This window comes from Microtus oregoni, unplaced genomic scaffold (assembly GCF_018167655.1).
Source record: "Microtus oregoni isolate MIOR12 unplaced genomic scaffold, Mior012 000200F_ref0000295, whole genome shotgun sequence".
Classification (NCBI taxonomy): domain Eukaryota; kingdom Metazoa; phylum Chordata; class Mammalia; order Rodentia; family Cricetidae; genus Microtus; species Microtus oregoni.
The window spans coordinates 65713-84669 of NW_024544859.1; the positions used below are offsets into that span (position 1 = coordinate 65713).

Sequence of the window (18957 nt, forward strand, 5' to 3'; positions counted from 1 at the left end):
CTAAGAAGCCTATACCTACGAGAGCATGGATGACTGCCCTCTATGTATCTCTCTGCCCCTCTCAACAACCATCAATATTTAAGTTGAAACCAACACTGAAACTTTTTTGTAATAAACTCTGAATTTGCTTCAAAAAGAGAATATATACCAGATTTTTATACTGGTCTAATCTGACCTGGAGAATCGAAATGAAACAATGGAGTGGGTATCAGTATGGTGATTTTCCTTTCAGAATATCTTTCCTTGAAAGAACCTACTTTAAATTTTTTAATACAGCCAGATGGTGGTACACACGCCTTTTAAACCTAGAACTTGAGCCGGGCGGTGGTGGCGCACACCTTTAATCCCAGCACGTGGGAGGCAGAGGCAGGCAAATCTCTGTGAGTTCGAGACCAGCCTGGTCTACAAGAGCTAGTTCCAGGACAGGCTCCAAAGCTACAGAGAAACCCTGTGTCGAAAAACCAAAAAAAAAAAAAAAACCACCTAGAATTTGGCAGGAAGGCAGGTGAATCATCTAAGTTCGAGGCCAGCATGGTCTACAGAGGAGGTCCAGGACACACAGGGCTACACAAAGAAATCCTGTCTCAAAAAAAAAATCCACAAAAAACAAAAATCAAACAAACAAAAAAGTTTTAATGCCTTGCTTAGAATTTAAAGAACGACTACATTGTAACTAAAACATATCATCAAATACTTCCTGTAGTGGCAAACACAAGCTATTTGTAATTACTGATATTTGCCATTATTTATATTTCCTTAAATTCTTTCATACTTACTGGGGGAGAGTGGAAAACAACTTTTCATGAATCAGCTATCTGAGCTCCAAGGATCAAACTCAGGTTGACAGATTTGGCAACAAGAGCTTTTACCCGCTAAACCATGTCATTGGTCATAATAATATAAAGGGTTGTATTATAATAAATGCATTATTATTAAATATAATAAGTAATAATAAACAGGGTTGAGTCACTGGCTTTGTAATGGAAAACTTCCCACCTGCAGTGGAGTCCACGTTCTCCCAGGCAGCTGCTCCCCCAAGCACATCATCCACCTCTTTCAGCTTTGGATACTTTCGGTTTGTTACCTGACAAAAATAAACCAAAGATTTCAAGTAATCATACAGTTTAAAAGGTGGGACACCAAACCATAACCCCTCTCCAGCATTTCCTCTACATGGTAAATGGATACAAAATTTATCTTCTTCAGAGAGCACCAAAAGCCATTAAAATGTTGGGGTTTTATGACTGGGATGTTCCCAAAACAACCCAGAGGTCCAATGTCAGAGCCCTCTAGAGACTGGAGGAAACACCAGGCAGAGCAGGAAGAAGAGTTGAGTTAAACCCTACTCTTTTCTCATACCCCTAAAACACCTAATAATCCAATATGAAAGACACAAAATAAGCCTAGCAGTATCATTTATCTGGGTATCCCAGCATTCCCTGGGGACACATTTGGCTGCTTTCCTAAATTTAGCAGTCAATCTCTCAAACTTCGAAACTAAGTCACCATTCATCTTATCACAAATCCAGACTCTAAACTCCATATAGCTCTAGGAAAGTGCAAACATTAAGAATGAGGGTGGTGGTGGCGCACGCCTTAAATCCCAGCACTCGGGAGGCAGAGGCAGGAGGATCTCTGTGAGTTCAAGGCCAGCCTGGACGACAGAGCTAGTTCCGGGACAGAGAAACCCTGTCTCGAAAAACCAAAAAAAAAAAAAAAAAAAAAAAGAATGAGGTGTCACCAAGGCCTGGTGATGCCATCTGCAATCACAGAACTCCGGACACCAAGGTAAGGAGGAACAAGAGCCGTAAACAAAACACCAAGGGCTGAAAACCAGCTTTCTGAGTTCCGATCCTGGGAAAAAGATAACAGGAATGAGGATAAACTGGGAGAACTGGATTGTGGTTTGTTTACTTAATTTTCATATATATATATATATGCCATGCAGCCCAGGTGAACCTTGAACTTATTCTCCAGCCACAGCCTCCCCAAGTGATAGAATTATAGGCACGTACCAACAGCCAAAAAGGCTGGAATTTAAATAGGGTAGTCATTATTTTAAAAGATAAGGAGATAAAGGAAAAGGAAGAGAGAAACAGAGAGATATACACACACCCAAAAAAGAGAGAGGGGGGCGAGGAAGGGAGGGGGAGAGAGCAAAAAGAGCTACAAAAAGAACATAAAGATTTGAGATGAGAGGTGATAAACGGACTGGAGTCTGGCACGCCGGGAACAGCATGAGGGAGGTACCGGGTGATGAGAAGAAACTGCCACACGCCGAGCCGTGGAAGGGTTCCAGGAGGGTCTCTGAGCCGGGACTGACAGGCAGAGCCTACCCAAATGTCTCAACTGCTGTCTGCCTAACGTATGGATCCGTTTAACCTTTTCTTCACCTGGTCTTAATTCTGTCATTTCACTTAGCTAGATTCAGCACTACAGACCAACTCTGACCTACAATACCAGCAGTTCCTCTCCACAGACCTCCAGCTGGTTCTTTTACTCGTTCCTATAGACTTCTTTACATTTCCCAGCTCTCGTTTCTCAGACCTCTTTGAAATAAATGCCTTTCCTCGTCAATCCTCTGCAGTCAACCTACACGGGGGGGGGGGGGGGGGGGGGTGAGTCCTAGTTGCTTTGTTTTGTTGTTTTTTGTTAACTTTACACAAGTTAGTTATCTGGGAAGAGGAACCCCAACTGGCAAAATGTCTATCAGACTGACCTGTAGGTAAGTCTGTGGGCATTTTCTTGAACGTAAATTGATAGAAGAGGTCCTAGCGCATTGTGGGCAGTGTTACCACTAAACCAGTGTTCATGAGTGAAATAGGAAGGCAAGACGATAGAGCTGGATGGTTTAGCCTTTAAGAGCACTTGTTCTGCCCTGCAGTAATGGCACGCGCTTTTAATCCCAGCACTTGGGAGGCAGAGGCAGGTGGATCTCTTGAGGCCAGCCTGGTCTACAGAGTGAGTTCCAGGACAGCCAGGGATACACAGAGAAATCCTTTTGGGGGTTGTGGGGTGGAGAACTTGTTCTTGCAGAGGACAGAGATTCGATTCCCAGCACCCATAGGGTGGCGTCATAAATGTCCATAAAAACTTCAGTACCACAGGATCCAAAGCCCCTTCTGACCTCCATGCATGCCTATGGTACAAAAACATACGCATAAACAAATTTCAAAACAAAATGGAAAAAAAAAGGAAAGCAATATAAGCAAGCAAGTAAGCAGCATTTCTCCATGGTCACTGTTTCAGTTTCTGCACTGGCTTCAATAAACAATGAACTATCATCTGTAAGCCAAACAAACCCTTTCTTCTCCAAATTGCTTTTTGTTCATGGTGTTTTATTACAGTAATAGAAACCTAAACAAATATACATACTGTGTGGCTTTTAATGTGTGATTTAAGAATAAGTTCTTTAATATTTTTAAAAACTTTTTGTCAGCCACGATTACCAAGGAAAACAGGAATACTTCACAGTTGCTTTCACTGAAACTGTTATATCTTGTGAATTTACTGTTATTAAATAAACTCTGACATTGTAAAGACATAAATATGTTTGTCTATGATTCTGATATGGCACAATCATGGCAACTGTGAAAATCATCTTACTAGGTGTGTATGAAATGCACTGTCTTAAATATAGAAAGGTTAAATTTTACAACTAATTATTTTATTTTTTGATGTTTTATTTTTATTTTGCCTGCATGTATGTCTATGTACCTTGTGCACACAGTGAATGCAGAGGCCAGACAAGGGCATCAGATATCCTGGAACTGGAGTTAGTCAGTTGTGAACTAGAAATGCAGGTGCTAGAAATGGTCCTCTAAATATAAGAGCAGACAGAGCTCTTATTTTATTATTTTTATTATTTATTATTTTAATAAAGATGAATCTAGATGTTAAAAATTGCATAGTTATAGTAGTGTCTCTGAGCCTACTCCTAACATTATTCCCCGATTGCCTTCCATTTGCATGTCAGAGCTGGGAAAGAATGATTCATCAGACATAGCTGTATATGTTCTCTCATCAGCCCAATGGTGAGCTCCAAGTCACATTCTCTAGGACACAAAAAAAAGTGTCGCTCAGATTCTTTGACAGGTTGGAAACTGACATGGGCATGATGGATTTTCATAAAGACAGAGTGAGGAGCTGTCATGAACCTGAAGTTCTACCATCTCACTTCCAACTTTAGTTATGAAGAACTGACCTAAAATACGGCTGGATGGTAGAGAGTTACATACAGTGATAGCCTGGGCAGCATCAGGTGAAATCTACCATGTAGACACTGGAGGCCAGTGCTCAGCACCTGCACAAGTATCCTCCTTGTACCCAAGTACTTACAGATGAGGGGGCTAAAGAGTGGAGCTTCCAGAGAAGGTCTCTGCTGGTAACTGTTTCTTTGAGGGATTCTTGATGGGATGATGAATTTGTGGGTTCTGATCAAGTCTGCATGTGGAAAATATAGGCAATGATGTGATTTCATAGTGGGAGACCTGGCTTGCTCCCTGGAAGAGTCAAATACTAGATCTGTTCATTAACTTGACAGTAAGGACAGGGTCCAGAACAAAGCTCTAATGCCTGCTGGACTTCTCCCACTAGTGATATCATTTCCTGTTCTTTATGCTACTAGGAACTGAGAAGCAGCTCAGTCAGGTGGGAGACCCATCATTATCTCATGCAAGGATTCTTGGCCGACAGTAGAAGTGTGAAAACAGGGTTAAGAAGAAATCTCTTTGGATGAGTGGACAGATATCAGCCTGCTGAGATACTTTAAGAGAATCACCACATAAATAATAATATTTCCTCTGAATCAAGCAAAAATAACAAGTATCTATATAAAAAGTATCCATATTAATCATTAAATTTTTTAAATATTATGGAGTGGTCAGAGTGTCAACTTGATTTTTCCATCAGTCTGGATATTTTAAAGGTTCTTAATATTGTTTTTTGTTAATTAAATGAAAACAGGCTCTTTTACAGACTCTTAGAATTATGTACTGTTTTGAAGGTAATCTGATGGATGATGGATTTTGATGGCCAATTTGAATCTAGCTTTGGGATGGCATCTGATAAACTCACTTCTACATGTGCTGGATATGCCAACACTAGGGTGTTTGCAGGTGTGGAATAATTACACAATGTAAAAAAAAAGGAACTGACATTTGGAACGTGTACAAACTGCAAGCCCACTGAACAGAATGGGATTTTAGCAAGATGTAAATGTAACCAATTCCATACTCAACACAGAAGCAATGCTGAGAATAAAATGTCTTAACTACTTTTTTATTGATTCACTTGAGTTCCCCATGTGTTTCATCTCATTGAAAAAAAAAAAACAGTGTTTCTAAAGTTCTTAGATTTTCGACTTTAAGTTGCACATTGGCAAATCTATTTTTATGTATACCTTTGATTCTTACATTAAAACAGAAGTCACATGTTTAAAAATAACCACTCCTTAAAACAAAAGCAGTTATCAATGTTGTTTACAATACAAATCCTGAAGACATTTGATTACATTAAGATTTAGTAGTCTAAAAAAGAATGCGGTACATTATACTAAATTCTGGCAACAAAGTGTGTTTACTCACAAGAAAATTCCAATTCTTCCCTGGTTTTATAAAGACCAATCTATTTCTCACATGTTATAACTCTATTCAATTGAATTATGATTTAAAATGCAGAGTGATAACAACTACAAAATATAAATACAAAATGCTAAGAAAAGTTTATCATGTAAAGGAAAATGTCTCATGCATTATAATTTTTTTAATCCAGCATAAAGGCAAATGTGGTTTTTCAAAATGCAGCCCACATTCAATCACAGGAAAAAATTCAGTCAAGCCACCTAATATACAGACTTTACAGATTTATTTAAATTTATGTTCAAAATTCCAGTAACAAAAGTCTACCTAACAATTAGAGTTAACATCAACTAAGATCTGCAAACCACAAACATTTGCAAGCCAAGTTAGAGCATGCAATTCTCTCTGAAAGAAAAGAAGTCTGATGTGGAGTTAAAAGGCAGGTAAAAACAACTATGAACTTTCTTTAAATAGCTTATATTTAAAGTAATGTAAGTGTACATTATATTTATAATATAGGGCAATATATGTTTTACCAACTATACATGCAGACTATACTGTGTGGTAAAATGATTCAACTTAAAAAAGAAAAAGAAAAAAGATCCAAAATATCCATTTAAGCTGGAGAAATCACAAATCAAACCTCTCCCTGCAAGTCATGTGAGGCTAACCTGAAAATAAATCATAAAATCTCAGTACTTAAATCCTAAATTAACACTCTAATTTGGGTTTATTGTTAACAATTTACACTATTCTTTTCTTTGGGTTAAAAAAGATTTTTTTTAAGAGCCAGCTTTTGGAATCAGCAATGTAACTTCAAGTCCTGCCCTCTGACAGCCAGAAAGGTTGCTTTTTAAAAAAAAATATTGATAGTTCTCAACACCAACACCCTGGAGATAATAAATTTCACAACTCACTGGGTTAAACTGCTCTAATGCAATGGAGCTAGTAAAATACATATATCTGTTCTTAAGAAAATTTACAAAACTAACAATTTTTTTCCAGAATTATAAAAGATAAAAATCTATGAATTGATACTCTAGTATGATCACAGAAAGATAGCAAACTAAAGTCAAGAAGTATGCAGGGAGGGGGCTGTCTGTAACACCCTGCAGTCTCTCTACTTGCTCTGAAAATTCCCATTTAAATACCTTAGAAACCTGTTCTGGTCTTTGCAATTCAGTGACTAGTTTATCACTCACACATTTTTTTTAAGTAAGAAAAACTTGTTTTCTTTTTAGACTATCCTGTAAGAGATTACTTGATGGTGGTTCCTATCAAGTAACAGAGGGCATGAGGGAGAGAGGGTCAACTACTTAGAAGCCTTTGGAAATTTCAGAAAGACGTCTGGCAGTTTTATATTTTATTCCTCTTCCTCCTGCATCTCATTTTCTTTTCCTTTTAAAAATTTCAAGTTGATATTTCACATAAGATTTGATTAAAATAAGAGAGGCTTTCCAACATTTCCCAACCTAGAAAACAACAAAAGTCAGATGAACTCAGTGCCAGCAATAGAATCACGACATAAATTCAAGCTGAATAGTGGTATGTCACACCCAAAGATGCCCTCACACCTTTCCAAACATGCCCCTTGCTTCACACAGGATCCAATACAATTCAGTTCCAGCCTCAATGTATAAGTTTGCCTGCATGAGGAGCAGATATCATGCAGGTCCCAGTGAGTTCAAATTACAGCAAAACCAACAAGATGCACACCCCACCCCACCCCCGCCACTGAGGAAAATAATTCAATGAAGTTTCTTGTTGGATTGTGCTTAAATAAATCACACCATTGCATGAAAGTTTTAGAGGATAGTCAGGAACCAATGAAGGGAAAAGACACGTGTACCTGGCCAGCGGTTTGTTCTGGGTATCCTGGTCCCACTCTCCCACAAGCTCACTTTTCCCTGTAATACAGCAGGTAGTACTTCAGGGGGTCGGGCAATGGGAGGCGCAATACCCTCTGGCGAAGGAAGTTTACTGGTGGCTCAGTCTTGGCCTCCCGTAAGGTCCTCTCTGCCACTTCCCGCCGATCCTCCTCTGCATCCTCACAGCTGGTGTCATCAGAGGGGTTGGAAATTCGACTGGCAAAGACTTCTTTGTCCAAAAAGACAATGGTCTCCATTCGCCCACGACGAAGTCGCCTTCTTTTAAACATAGGTGTGCTCTTCAGTCCACCTCCTCTGGTGGCTTCCTGGCGCATAGCCCTCTTGATGCTGCCACAGATAGCAAGTCTGGCCAGGTCCTGCAGGCTGCGCACAGCCAGTGGTGCTGTGGACAGGGGTAGAGCCTATGGGCATGGGCAAGGTCAACCCCACACCTAACTTGCTGGAAGAACTTCAAAGAAGGGGAACATTCTAACAAAATAGGAACTAGTGGTCTACTCTGCATGTGTGTTTCTTAGACATATCCACATATACTAATTCTAACAAAATAGGAACTAGTGGTCTACTCTGCACCATGCGTGTTTCTCAAGGACATATCCACATATACTAATTCTTAACTCTGAAAAGGAAAGAAATACTGTCTAGCCATACATCAGTCAACAGCAGAATTTGGAACCTTAGGGTTTGTTCTTGCAGACTAGTTTATAACTCAATTTACTCTGCTCAATGACATGATAACATCTACTCAACAATACAGTAATCTATATTTCGAACATCCTTTTATCTATTTTAATAGTTTCATAGTAATTTATATATTATTTTTCTGCTAAAGTAGACAAATGAAAATCTAAAACCATTTTAAGGAAAAACAAAATTTCCAAATCACACCAAAGGGAAAAAAAATGGAAACCAAACACAACTTTAAGCTAACAATAAACACATAGCAGTAATAAGGGTTTTTTTCTCAAAGTAAAAGGAATTAGAGACCAAGGGTTTAAATACATTAAACAGAAAATCTAAAACCCTTTTTTCCTCCAGTGCACATAACCTTCTCCAAACAAGATGCCACCCTATAGAGAGGACTCTCGTGTTATCTGCAGCATTTGCTATCTAAATCATAAACCCTGCCTAAAGACCACCAGTATCCTCTGCCCTGCAGAAATGCAAGTCTGCAGACCAGGTTCTAACAGCAAACAATACCTCCTCCCTCTTTCAGAGGTACCAACCTTTCTCTCTTTTCCTCTGTCCCTGAGAACATGGGGCTGTGCTCTCTCTTTGGGATGGTTCTGCAGTATCTTTCCCGCATCCCCCAATGTAGTTCAACAAATGACCTGTGGTATATCCTGCTCTCACTAACTCAATTCAAGAAAGACTAGTTCTAGAACCTCTGCAATTCAGCTGTTTCCCTGAGATGCTAAAAACAGTCCCTCACTGGCTACTGGGCTCCCAAGCACCAACTCTGGCCTACTGAGCTTTCTCTAAGGACTACCAGGAATAGCTGGTTCAGTTCATATCCCTTCTCTATGATTTCTCTTCCTTGGGCCTTATGATACCCCCAAAGGCTCCAGTATCCACTCCACTTCTCTCTCAGTATGATCCTTGGTTTTATATCTATTCTATGACTTTAAGTAATACAGACCATTTCCCTAAGCTGAAATTTCGTCCCAGTCAAGACAATCCTACCCCACACTTAGCATAGACAATAATATCAATACCTTGGGCTCTCCTGTTGCTCCTCAGAAAGGTCATGTATCCCTAAACCCTTCCTGCTGAGGCTAGTGTAGTCTCAATCTTTGTCTCTTGCCTGATGGGGAAAACCCCAACTTCCTGCCTGATGTCTGCCTCCAACCTGAATACAGGCCACTTAGGAGGATGCTCCAGGCAGTGCATGTCCAAGTTGTTCAGCATCATTGTGGGCTGGCTTTGCTATACGGTTTCTCTTACTTCCTTGGTCTCATAAAAATCAGTGATCTAGGAAAATCTGGGAAGACAGAAACTGCAAATACCCTACCCAGCTTTGGTTAATGCTAACCAAATCACATGAATGTTTATCACTAAACATTCACAGTGAGCATTTGAGAAGGCAACACATATCCAGGCTTGACAAGTCCTCATACAGAAACACTCATTTCTAACCAGATCTTCAAAGTCTTCCAAATGCTCTCATGAGTCCTTGTCTTCCACCAAATCCAGCCACTATGCCAGAAGATCATAGGCCACATTTGTTGAAAGAATAAAATTTCAGAGCACCAGTCTGACAAATTCACCCTCCAAATGATGGCATTGCAGCATCTTCAATAACATCTGAGGCTCTCCACAGCCATACAATGAACTAAAACCCAAACTACACATAAGTCAAGTTTTTCCAACACATCCCACGACAACACCACAGAGTGTATGTCTCTATTGCCTTGGTTTTCCTGGTTCTCTTTTTACTCCTCCTCTCTTAAGGGAATTCCTTCTCACCCTCAAAATCAAGCACAACATAACAACATCTTGTACATGCCTTCCCTAGTCTTTATAAACTCCTTGGTATGTTTCACTGTTAATTGTAAACTGAATTTCATATGACACACAAAGTAGGACAATTTGTTAAATGACTATTACAAATTGAAATGTTTTGTAAAAAATTCACCAAAATGTATTTGTTTTCAATCTATAATAATTCACATTTCTATTATATTTTTCTCCCTCTCTTTCTTGCATACACACACACACACACACACATTTTCTAAATGTTTTAAGTGATCAGAAAGCATGATGAATAGTCTTCACTTGGAAATCCTAGATCTTCAAAACTTTGAAATCCTATTTCTGTGAGAACTGTTTAAAATATAAAACATCAGGATGAATATCACCCTATTTAAGCTCCATGCTGAGTCTACATCTTAGAAATAAAAACACAAAGGTTTAGAGCATATGAGGCTACCCCAAATTTCCTAGTCGCACAGTAGAACAGGCTCCTCATCCATATTGCTTACAGCAGCATGAGACAGGTACTGTGAGAAAGAGAAAACTGTGTGCAGGTGCCACTACACATTCCCAGCAGGCAAAGCAAACTGCCTGAGCTTCCCACATGGCAAAATTAGCTCTTCTGTGAATCTGCTACTTTCAAATGCATGATCAGTAACAACATTGTATAGATTTAAAAGAAGACTAAAATCATCTAAGATGGGTTAAATAGAGAGACTTTTTAAATGCCTAAAGTATCTTGTATAATTTGTGGGCTGAAATAAGGGAGGTTAACACTCTTTAATATCAAAGGGATTTTTTTTGTACTTTTTTTCTATTCTGATTTTAACCAGACATAAAAGACAGGTAGATGCTTATACTCACGTAGCTGAACAAGTCTGGGTTGTCCTGACTCCGAACGGCAGGGTTGGACCAGAGGGGCGAAGGAAACAGCCAGAATCTTTTTTGTTTCCCAAGCAGAGGGGCCTGTGCGTGTTATCTTGGTCAACTATCTCAAAGACAAAACAAGAATATCCAAAGGATTTGGCTACTAGACAACTTACATTTAAGTATAATCGTTTCAATATATGAAATCTAAATATGAAATAGCCTGTCTATATAACACCTAATGTGATGTGAATTACAACTAACAGCAATATATTATTATGCAATGCTTAGCATGAACATACTCAAACTCCTTAACCTACCTTCTGTTTACAAGAAATACAAATGATAAGCAAGTTAAAGGGCTAGAAGAGAATGAGATAAGGAAGAAAAATTCTTACCAAACAATTTTCTAGGGTTCTTCAAAAGAGTGATTGGGGATAAGTTGGGAAGGGTCTGTCCTCAGTAAAAATAATCAAAGATGCACAATAGCCACAATATTTCAACCATAAAAAACCCTGAATTCTGTGCTGATATGGGATGTCCTTATGTGTATGTGTTGCTTTTACTGGATAATGAATAAAGCTGTTTTGACCAATGGCTTAGCAGAGTAAAGCCAGGCAGGATATCCAAACAGAGATATAGAAAGACAGTAGGCAGAGTCAAGGAGACACCATATAGGAGACAGACGCAAGAACCTTTCGGGTAGGCTACAGCCTCGTGGTAATATATAGATGAATAGGAATGGGTTAATTTAAGATGTAAGAGCTAGCTAGGAATACACCTAAGCTACTGGCCAAAGAGTGTAATAATTAATATAGTTTCTGTGTGATTATAAATGTACAAACTCTGCTTTCAGTGTGCTGCTTTCAGGAATATAGCTACAATGGCATCTGAGGCACAAAACATCTAAGGTGCAAGCCATCTGCACCTGTAACAGGAAGGGAGCAGGAGAGGCCAGACACTACCACCATGTTGATGTGACTTTATTCAACATAAATGTGTCATTTTGGATATCTAAGCAATTGTCCTTACTCTCACTAACTGCACTTCAGAGGTGCAGTGGGATATGTTATCGGATACACAGCAATGTAGATCATTAAAACACTTTATATTATACAATTAGTACCTAAGAATCCAATTTAACAACAAAGTCGCATTTGTTTAACATGACTAGGACAGTCTGTAAGTAGCCAAGTAAGTCATAGAACTTATAAGTTTATATGCTTATCTTTTCTAAAAACATCTAACTCAGAAAATCATCCACAATTAAGACTCTTTAAAAGGATTAAGCAGCACAATATATAGAAAAAATATCTAAAGATTAATCATATTCAGGGATAACAGCAGAAACATTCTTTCAGAAAATTTTGAAGATTAAAAAAACGTGTATGTGTGTGTGCAAAGGTCTGTGCATGAGTGCCAGTGCTCTCAGAGTCCAGTACAGAACATCAGAATCCCTAAAACTGGAGTTACAGATCTTCATGAGCTCAGTTCCTTTGTAAGAACAGTATGTTCTGGGAGGGGGGAGGAGTGGGAGGCTGGAAGGAGGCGGAAAAAAAAAGAGAATAAAAAACCAATATATATTGTATATATGTTTTTCTTACAATATATTGTAAATATATACATATTATTTACAATAAAAAATCAAATAAAAAAAGAACAGTATGTTCTTAACCGTTGGGCCATCTCTTCATCACCTAGAATCTTTTTTTGTTTTGTTTGTTTGTTTAAGAAGAGGGTTTTTGTTTTTGTTTTTGTTTTTTTGTATTGCCCCGGCTATCCTGGAACTCGCTCTGTAGACCAGGCTGGCCTCCAACTCAGAGTTCCACCTGATAAAAGGCATGCACCACCACCATCCAACTACCCAGAAACTTTCTTTTTAAAGGATAGTTTCTAGCTAGAATGAACATCAAACATTTAAGCATAGTACATAAATGACATGTAAGACCTTAAATAAAACTATAAGCCTGTATTTCATAATCTAGATGAACAGATGGAGATAGTATGAGGATGCCCATCCTTTTCAAATTAACTAGAGCTAAAATGATCTCAATCAAAATTAGTAATACTAAAAGACAAACAAAGCCTTATTAGTCACCTCCCTTTGATAAAAAAAAAGGGCAAATTACTTAGAAAATTAATAAGCAAACATTAAGAACCAAAATTTATCCTATATGTCTTACATAATGTATACTTCAGGGGGACCAAATCAGTAATAAGCAGTTTTCTCTTTATCAAAGTTAACCAGCACCTAAATACAGAAAAAAATGAAGGAATTTAAATGTATTATTCTATAGTTCTCAATGAAACAATGGATCAGGCTACTATCATTTTACAAGGATGAGTAAACAGAGAAGCTGCTTGTACCTACATACTTAAGTAGAACTTATCCTCGAGATCCAAGGTTTTTAACATACAAGCAATTATATACTAAAAATATTCAGAAATAATTGTCTACTTCTGAACATGTACTGACTTTCTGCTTGTCATTATTCCGGCAACACAATAACTATTTATATAGTACTGATTGGTGTGGGAGAATTGTCTGTATTCTGTCAATCATGTTATAAGTAAACGTTGATTGGCCAGGCAGGAAATACAGGCGGGAAAACCAGACAGGGAGGAGAAATGATGTAATGAGAACAGGAGAATTCTGGGAAGGAGGAAATTGATTCCTTCCACTCCTGCCTAGACCACCGAAGCAGCAGGATGTAATCTGCCCCACTGTAAAAAGGTATTGAGCCACATGGCTAACATAGATCAGAAAAATGGGTTAATCAAGATGTGAGAGTAAGCCAGTAAGAGGTTACAGCTAATGGGCCAATCAGCTTATAATTTATGGAGACCTATGTGTGATTTTCTTTGGGGCTAAACAGTTGTGGGGTACTGGGCAAGACAAAAACCCCAACAAACAAGCAGACTGGCCCTCCATGTTACAACTGATACTCTATCAGACATTACAAGTAATCTAGAGGAATTCTGAAGCACACAGGAGGATGTGTGTAGTCCATATGCCACTATCACATGACATGATTTTATAAAAGGATCTGAGGCATCTCCATATTTTGTCATCATGAGTGGAAGAAAGTGATCTCAGAAAGAATCCTTTGTATACTGAGAGCAAATGTCTATTTTTAATACATGGATTATATTCTTTTGTTCTCCTCCATCAAAATATGACAAAGGTAAACTCTACCAAGCCTCTAGATATAATTACCAATAGGTAGAAAATACAAAGGACAGAAGAACATGCATCTATGGACTGAAAAGTCCAGAGTGTAGGAAAACACTACGAGACCAATAACCTACTCTCCTGAATAAATCAGTTGTAAAGAAAATATGAATAAGAAAACCAAAAGATTAAAAAATAAGAAGGAAAACTGAGCTAGGAAAATAGCTCAGTTGGTAAAGTGTTTGACATGCAAACAGGAGAACCAGAGTTCCAACCCTCAGCACTCAATTAAACATTAAGGCAGATGGTGTGATTCACCTGTAATCCCAACAGCCAGAAGGTGGAGACAAGGAATCCACAGAGCAAGCTGGCTAGCTAGATTAGGCAAACTGGTAAACTCTGGTTTCAAGTGAGAAATCCTGCCTCCATACATAAGGTGGAAAGCAATCAAAGAAAATACCAGATGTCAATTCTCTGGCCTCCACATGCACATGACATACATACCTGCACACTGGAAGATATACGTGGCCACACACTTGTGAATACCCATACATAAACACACACACCTAAGACATGCATCAACCAAATGCAACTTTTAAATACCAAAATGATATAGATTCAAATTTAGATGACTTAAAATTACATTCATGACCTCTTTTAAGTAAAGCATTGTAAGTTACAAGACAATCTATACAAGAAAATTTTGGAAAAGGAAAAAATGTGTAAAATACTTTCCATCAAGTATTGAGCAAGTAGACCATTATAAGACAACAAAAACAACAAAGGGAGCTAGGATGAAGATGAAGAGAAGGAAGAAGAGGAGGGAAGGAAGAAAATTAGTGGTGAGAAGGAAAAAAGAACAAAAAGAACAAATCTAAGAGAAAAAGGAGGTAAGGGAAGGTACAGACATAGCACCTAGGGTTTGGAAGACCTAGGCATATCCATCCTGCCCTCGGTTAATAAAACGGCAGAAGCTATTGCAAAAGTAGTACAGATAAACTGACTGTGAAGGAGAGTATACACAACATCAGCTGTGTAGAGAACCTGACCTTCTCTTCCAAGGGCATGACAAGGATCCCTCCAACTTTAAGAAGATTCTTCATGGGGGCTGGAGAGATGGTTCAGAGGTTAAGAGCATTGCCTGCTCTTCCAAAGGTCCTGAGTTCAATTCCCAGCAACCACATGGTGGCTCACAACCATCTGTAACGAGGTCTAGTGCCCTCTTCTGGCCTGCAAGCATACACACAGACAGAATATTGTATACATAATAAATAAATAAATATTTTTAAAAAAAAGAAGATTCTTCATGTACTCTTCGTGTTCTTTCTGCACACCTGCTCCACAACACACACGATCATACTGACAACAATCTGGAGCAATCTCTAGGCAATTGCCAGTTACAAACAAAGGTTCACAGAAGTCAAATCTGCGAAGAAAGAAGTTTTCTGTAACTATATGTGTCATTGCAACAAGTGCATAAAACAAACTTGTGCTTACCATAGGTTATGTTTTAATTATAAAATCACAGACAAGGAAACACTTTCTGGATCCAGGAGCTAGAAGCTGTATTACTATATAAATAGATCCTTAGAAATTACAAACAAAATAAAATGAAAGTGAATGTTCCAACATGATCTAAATATAAAGCAACAGCAGCCATCAGTTTTCACTGTTTTTACAATGTGCAACACCACATTCAGTTGCATGACAAGCAGATTTTGATTATTTCAGTGTGTGTGTGTGCATGCATGTACCGCATGCATGCATGAAAACTTCAGAGGACAACTTGTAGAAGTCAGTTCTCCTTTCACCAGGTGGTTCCCAGAGATCAAATTCAAATCATCACTCTGGGCAGCAAGTTCCTTTACCTACCCTGAGCCATTCTGCCAATCCCAACAGGAAGTTTTAAAGAGCACTTTCTCTTTTTGGACAGGCACTCTCTACTGTCTAGCCTAGAAACTGACATGTAGACCAACTTGCTCAAACTCACAAAGATCTGCTTGCCTCTGTCCACAACTACCAGCAAAAAAAAAAAAGCACTTTTTATTCTCTGAAACTCCCATTCTTTAAGAAGTTTAGTGCATGTTTTAAACACCAAGAGCTACTTACATAAACTGTTCAAAGACAAACGTAACTATTCTATTGTAGAAACCATTAGGTGATAAAAGTTTTCTATACTGGAATATGAAAACTGAATAAAGTTTTTGTTCTCTTCTCTTACTATACTGATGAAAAGTTAATGTAAGTGTCATAAGTTATAAAACACAAAGCTGGCTGGAAAATGGTGGCCCACACCTTTAATTCCAGCACTTGGGAGGCAGAGGCAGGAGGATTTCTGTAAATCCGAAGCCAGCCTGGTCTGATTTCCAGTGTAGTCAGAGCTGTAAAACAGAAAATCCATGTCTCAAAAAATAAAAAAACAAACAAACAAAAAGCTGCCCAGGTGTGGTGGTGCATGCCTTTAATCCCAGAACTCAAGAGACAGAGGCAGGTGGGTTTATATAAATTTAAGGCCAGCCTGGTCTACATAGTGAGTTCCAAGATAGCCAGGGCTATGTGAGGGTACTTTTTCTCAAAAAACAAAGAAATAAAATAAAATAAAAACCATAAAGCCCTTAAGACTAGAGAATATTAAAATAGTACAGTAACTAGGGTAGATACACATATAACCGGGGATCATCTCATCATACTTTGTTTATTGATCAATGCATATTAAACAGGCTTTTTCTATCTATCATTAATGCCCTTAGTTGAACCAATGGGTTGCATCTGACCATACTTGTCAAAACTATCACTTGTTCTGATGAAGACATTCAGTTTCTGCTTGGCATACTCAGTCACATCTGAATGAAGCTCCACCCCATGGTTCACACCAAAAGGACCTGAAAATATTGAGAATAACAAAGCTCTTAGAATAGGAAAAGAACCCTTGTTCATTTGTTTTTCTGTACTTTACTAATTACAACACAGATAATTATGTAATGTATAATTACAGAAATTCATGAGGTTTTAAGGTCTCAGCACATTTGTGGCTCTAAATCACTCAGGGAGTCTTTCTATTCATTAACACAGTATTTGTTTTGATGCCTGGACTTTTCAAACATCAAAAGAACAATTTTTTAAAAATTGCAAATTGAAAAAAAAGCAAGAGAAAAAGAAATTTTTCTGAAAAATTTAAGAAAAAATCTATATTTACAAATAAAACTTATATTAGGCTTTCTCTATATCTCACAGCACCTTCATTATCACTACTGGCGGTATCGAGTGGCAGTGTCTCCAGACTTACTCTCTTCACAGGCATTACGGCTCACTCTGTGTGTGTGTGCGTGTGTGTGTGTGTGTGTGTGCACGCACACACATACGAGTATCCATAGCACAGAGATCAACATTAGGTATCTCCACTCCCAAAGTTACTGTTTGAGACAGATTCCCACTCAGCTTAACTGGCTGGCCAAGAAGCCCCTAGAGCCTATCTCTGTTTTGCAGCACTGAGATTACAGGCACACACTGTTGCACTTGGCTTTTTATGTGTTCTGGGGATTTAAACTCAAGTGTTCATGGTTGTACAGCATCTCCTAAGTTCCCAGGATCTTTTCATTAGCATTTCTAATCTAGGTGGCTTTATTATCTATTCCCCCCAACAAAAACCACTACCTTAGTCAAGGTAAAACTTTTCAGGTAAAATCAAGCAAGTCAGAGGAATGATAAATAATCTGGGCCTGTGTACTTTTCTTAAAGCATGGAAACCACGTCTCAATCAAAGACAAATTAAGATTAAAAATCATTTCAATTGAGAAGAAAAACAAGCAACATCTAAAATCTTTGCCCCAATATACATTTTACACAAGGCAGGAATTCAATAGCTCTTTGGTTGGTAATCCTGATAATAATATCAGAAATGGCCATATTCATACATACATTCTACAACTTGTAGAGAATACAGCCTAAATGACTCCAAACATGATAACCTAAGAAATCCCTTCCATCTCTGAAAATGCCTTAAAAATACATAAACTTATTACTCCTTTAGTAGCAAACAACAAAACAGAAACAGCTACAATGAACTTCAACTACCAAAGGATTTTAATGACAGTGGAAAAAAGAGCAAAAGAATGATTAAATTAAATTAAGAAATCACATAAAGTCAAGATTTATACACTTTTGCTGTTTTCCATCATTCATAGCAGAATGCAGCAGCACAGGTAAGAGGAGACAAAGAAATGGAAACCCCCCACTTACAACTCATCAATCATCCACCACCTGTAGCTAAGCTTCAGGCAACTGATAGGAGGTTCATGGTCTTCACCAGGGGATGCAACCAACCCACTACATTTTCTATCTCAAACGATAGACATTGTTCTAACGCAGAGAGGACTCAAGCTCCGTATCCACACTCACCTAGAATGAGGCCCACCATGGAGCTGAGGTAGCCAGTACCACTGCCCAAATTGAGAAATGAGAGCCCAGGCTGAAGATCCAGAGCCTCCATCACCTCTGAGTAGATGCAAGGGGCTGAGAGATGAATGTTTCCATGCTTCCATGCCAAGTCTTTGTACGCATTTTCTTTAAATTCTTCAAGGTAATAATCTGCTCGATCGATAGCTCGGAAAGCCTGCTCTACTAAGTCCGTCCGGATGTACTGGGCTTCCTTCAGATTGTCCATGAGTGAAGGCGTAAGTCACAAACAATGCCACACCAATTCGGGGTTATGATTATTAGGGTGGTATTTATTTAAAGGGGAAAAAACTTACAGATCACTGTCCCAGGCAACAGCCCTCTTCGCAACCAGGAAAGGAGTCTAGTCGCAGGCGGAGCAGGAAGTGAAGAGAGAGAGAAGAGGGAAGTGGCCGCTTTTTTAAAGGGAGAGAAACCACGCCCCAGTGGGCTGGTACCTCAGCGGTGATAGGCTGGAGGAGTGGGAGGACCTCCCGCAACACATGAGCTCATCGTTGTCCTCACCAGCACTCACAGCACCGCCCAT

The 18957-nt window shown here is 38.7% G+C and overlaps 1 protein-coding gene across 3 annotated transcripts; it reads right to left on the reverse strand.

Annotated features, from left to right (window-relative positions):
* Positions 1-6362: 6362 nt before the first annotated feature.
* LOC121445508 (protein-L-isoaspartate O-methyltransferase domain-containing protein 2-like) lies at positions 6363-18957 on the reverse strand. Of its 3 annotated transcripts, none has more exons than XM_041647640.1 (7): positions 18920-18957; positions 18375-18643; positions 16756-16858; positions 15286-15402; positions 15028-15080; positions 10802-10846; positions 6363-7850 (listed from the first exon to the last, which is right to left on the reverse strand). In XM_041647640.1, the coding sequence occupies exons 1-7, from the start codon at positions 18955-18957 to the stop codon at positions 7477-7479; spliced, it is 999 nt and encodes a 332-aa protein (XP_041503574.1). In that variant the 3' UTR covers positions 6363-7476. The 3 variants fall into 3 exon arrangements, with proteins under 3 accessions (XP_041503574.1, XP_041503573.1, XP_041503575.1); XM_041647639.1 differs by having other exon boundaries at positions 10802-10925; positions 15026-15080; XM_041647641.1 differs by having other exon boundaries at positions 7730-7850; positions 10802-10929; positions 15026-15080.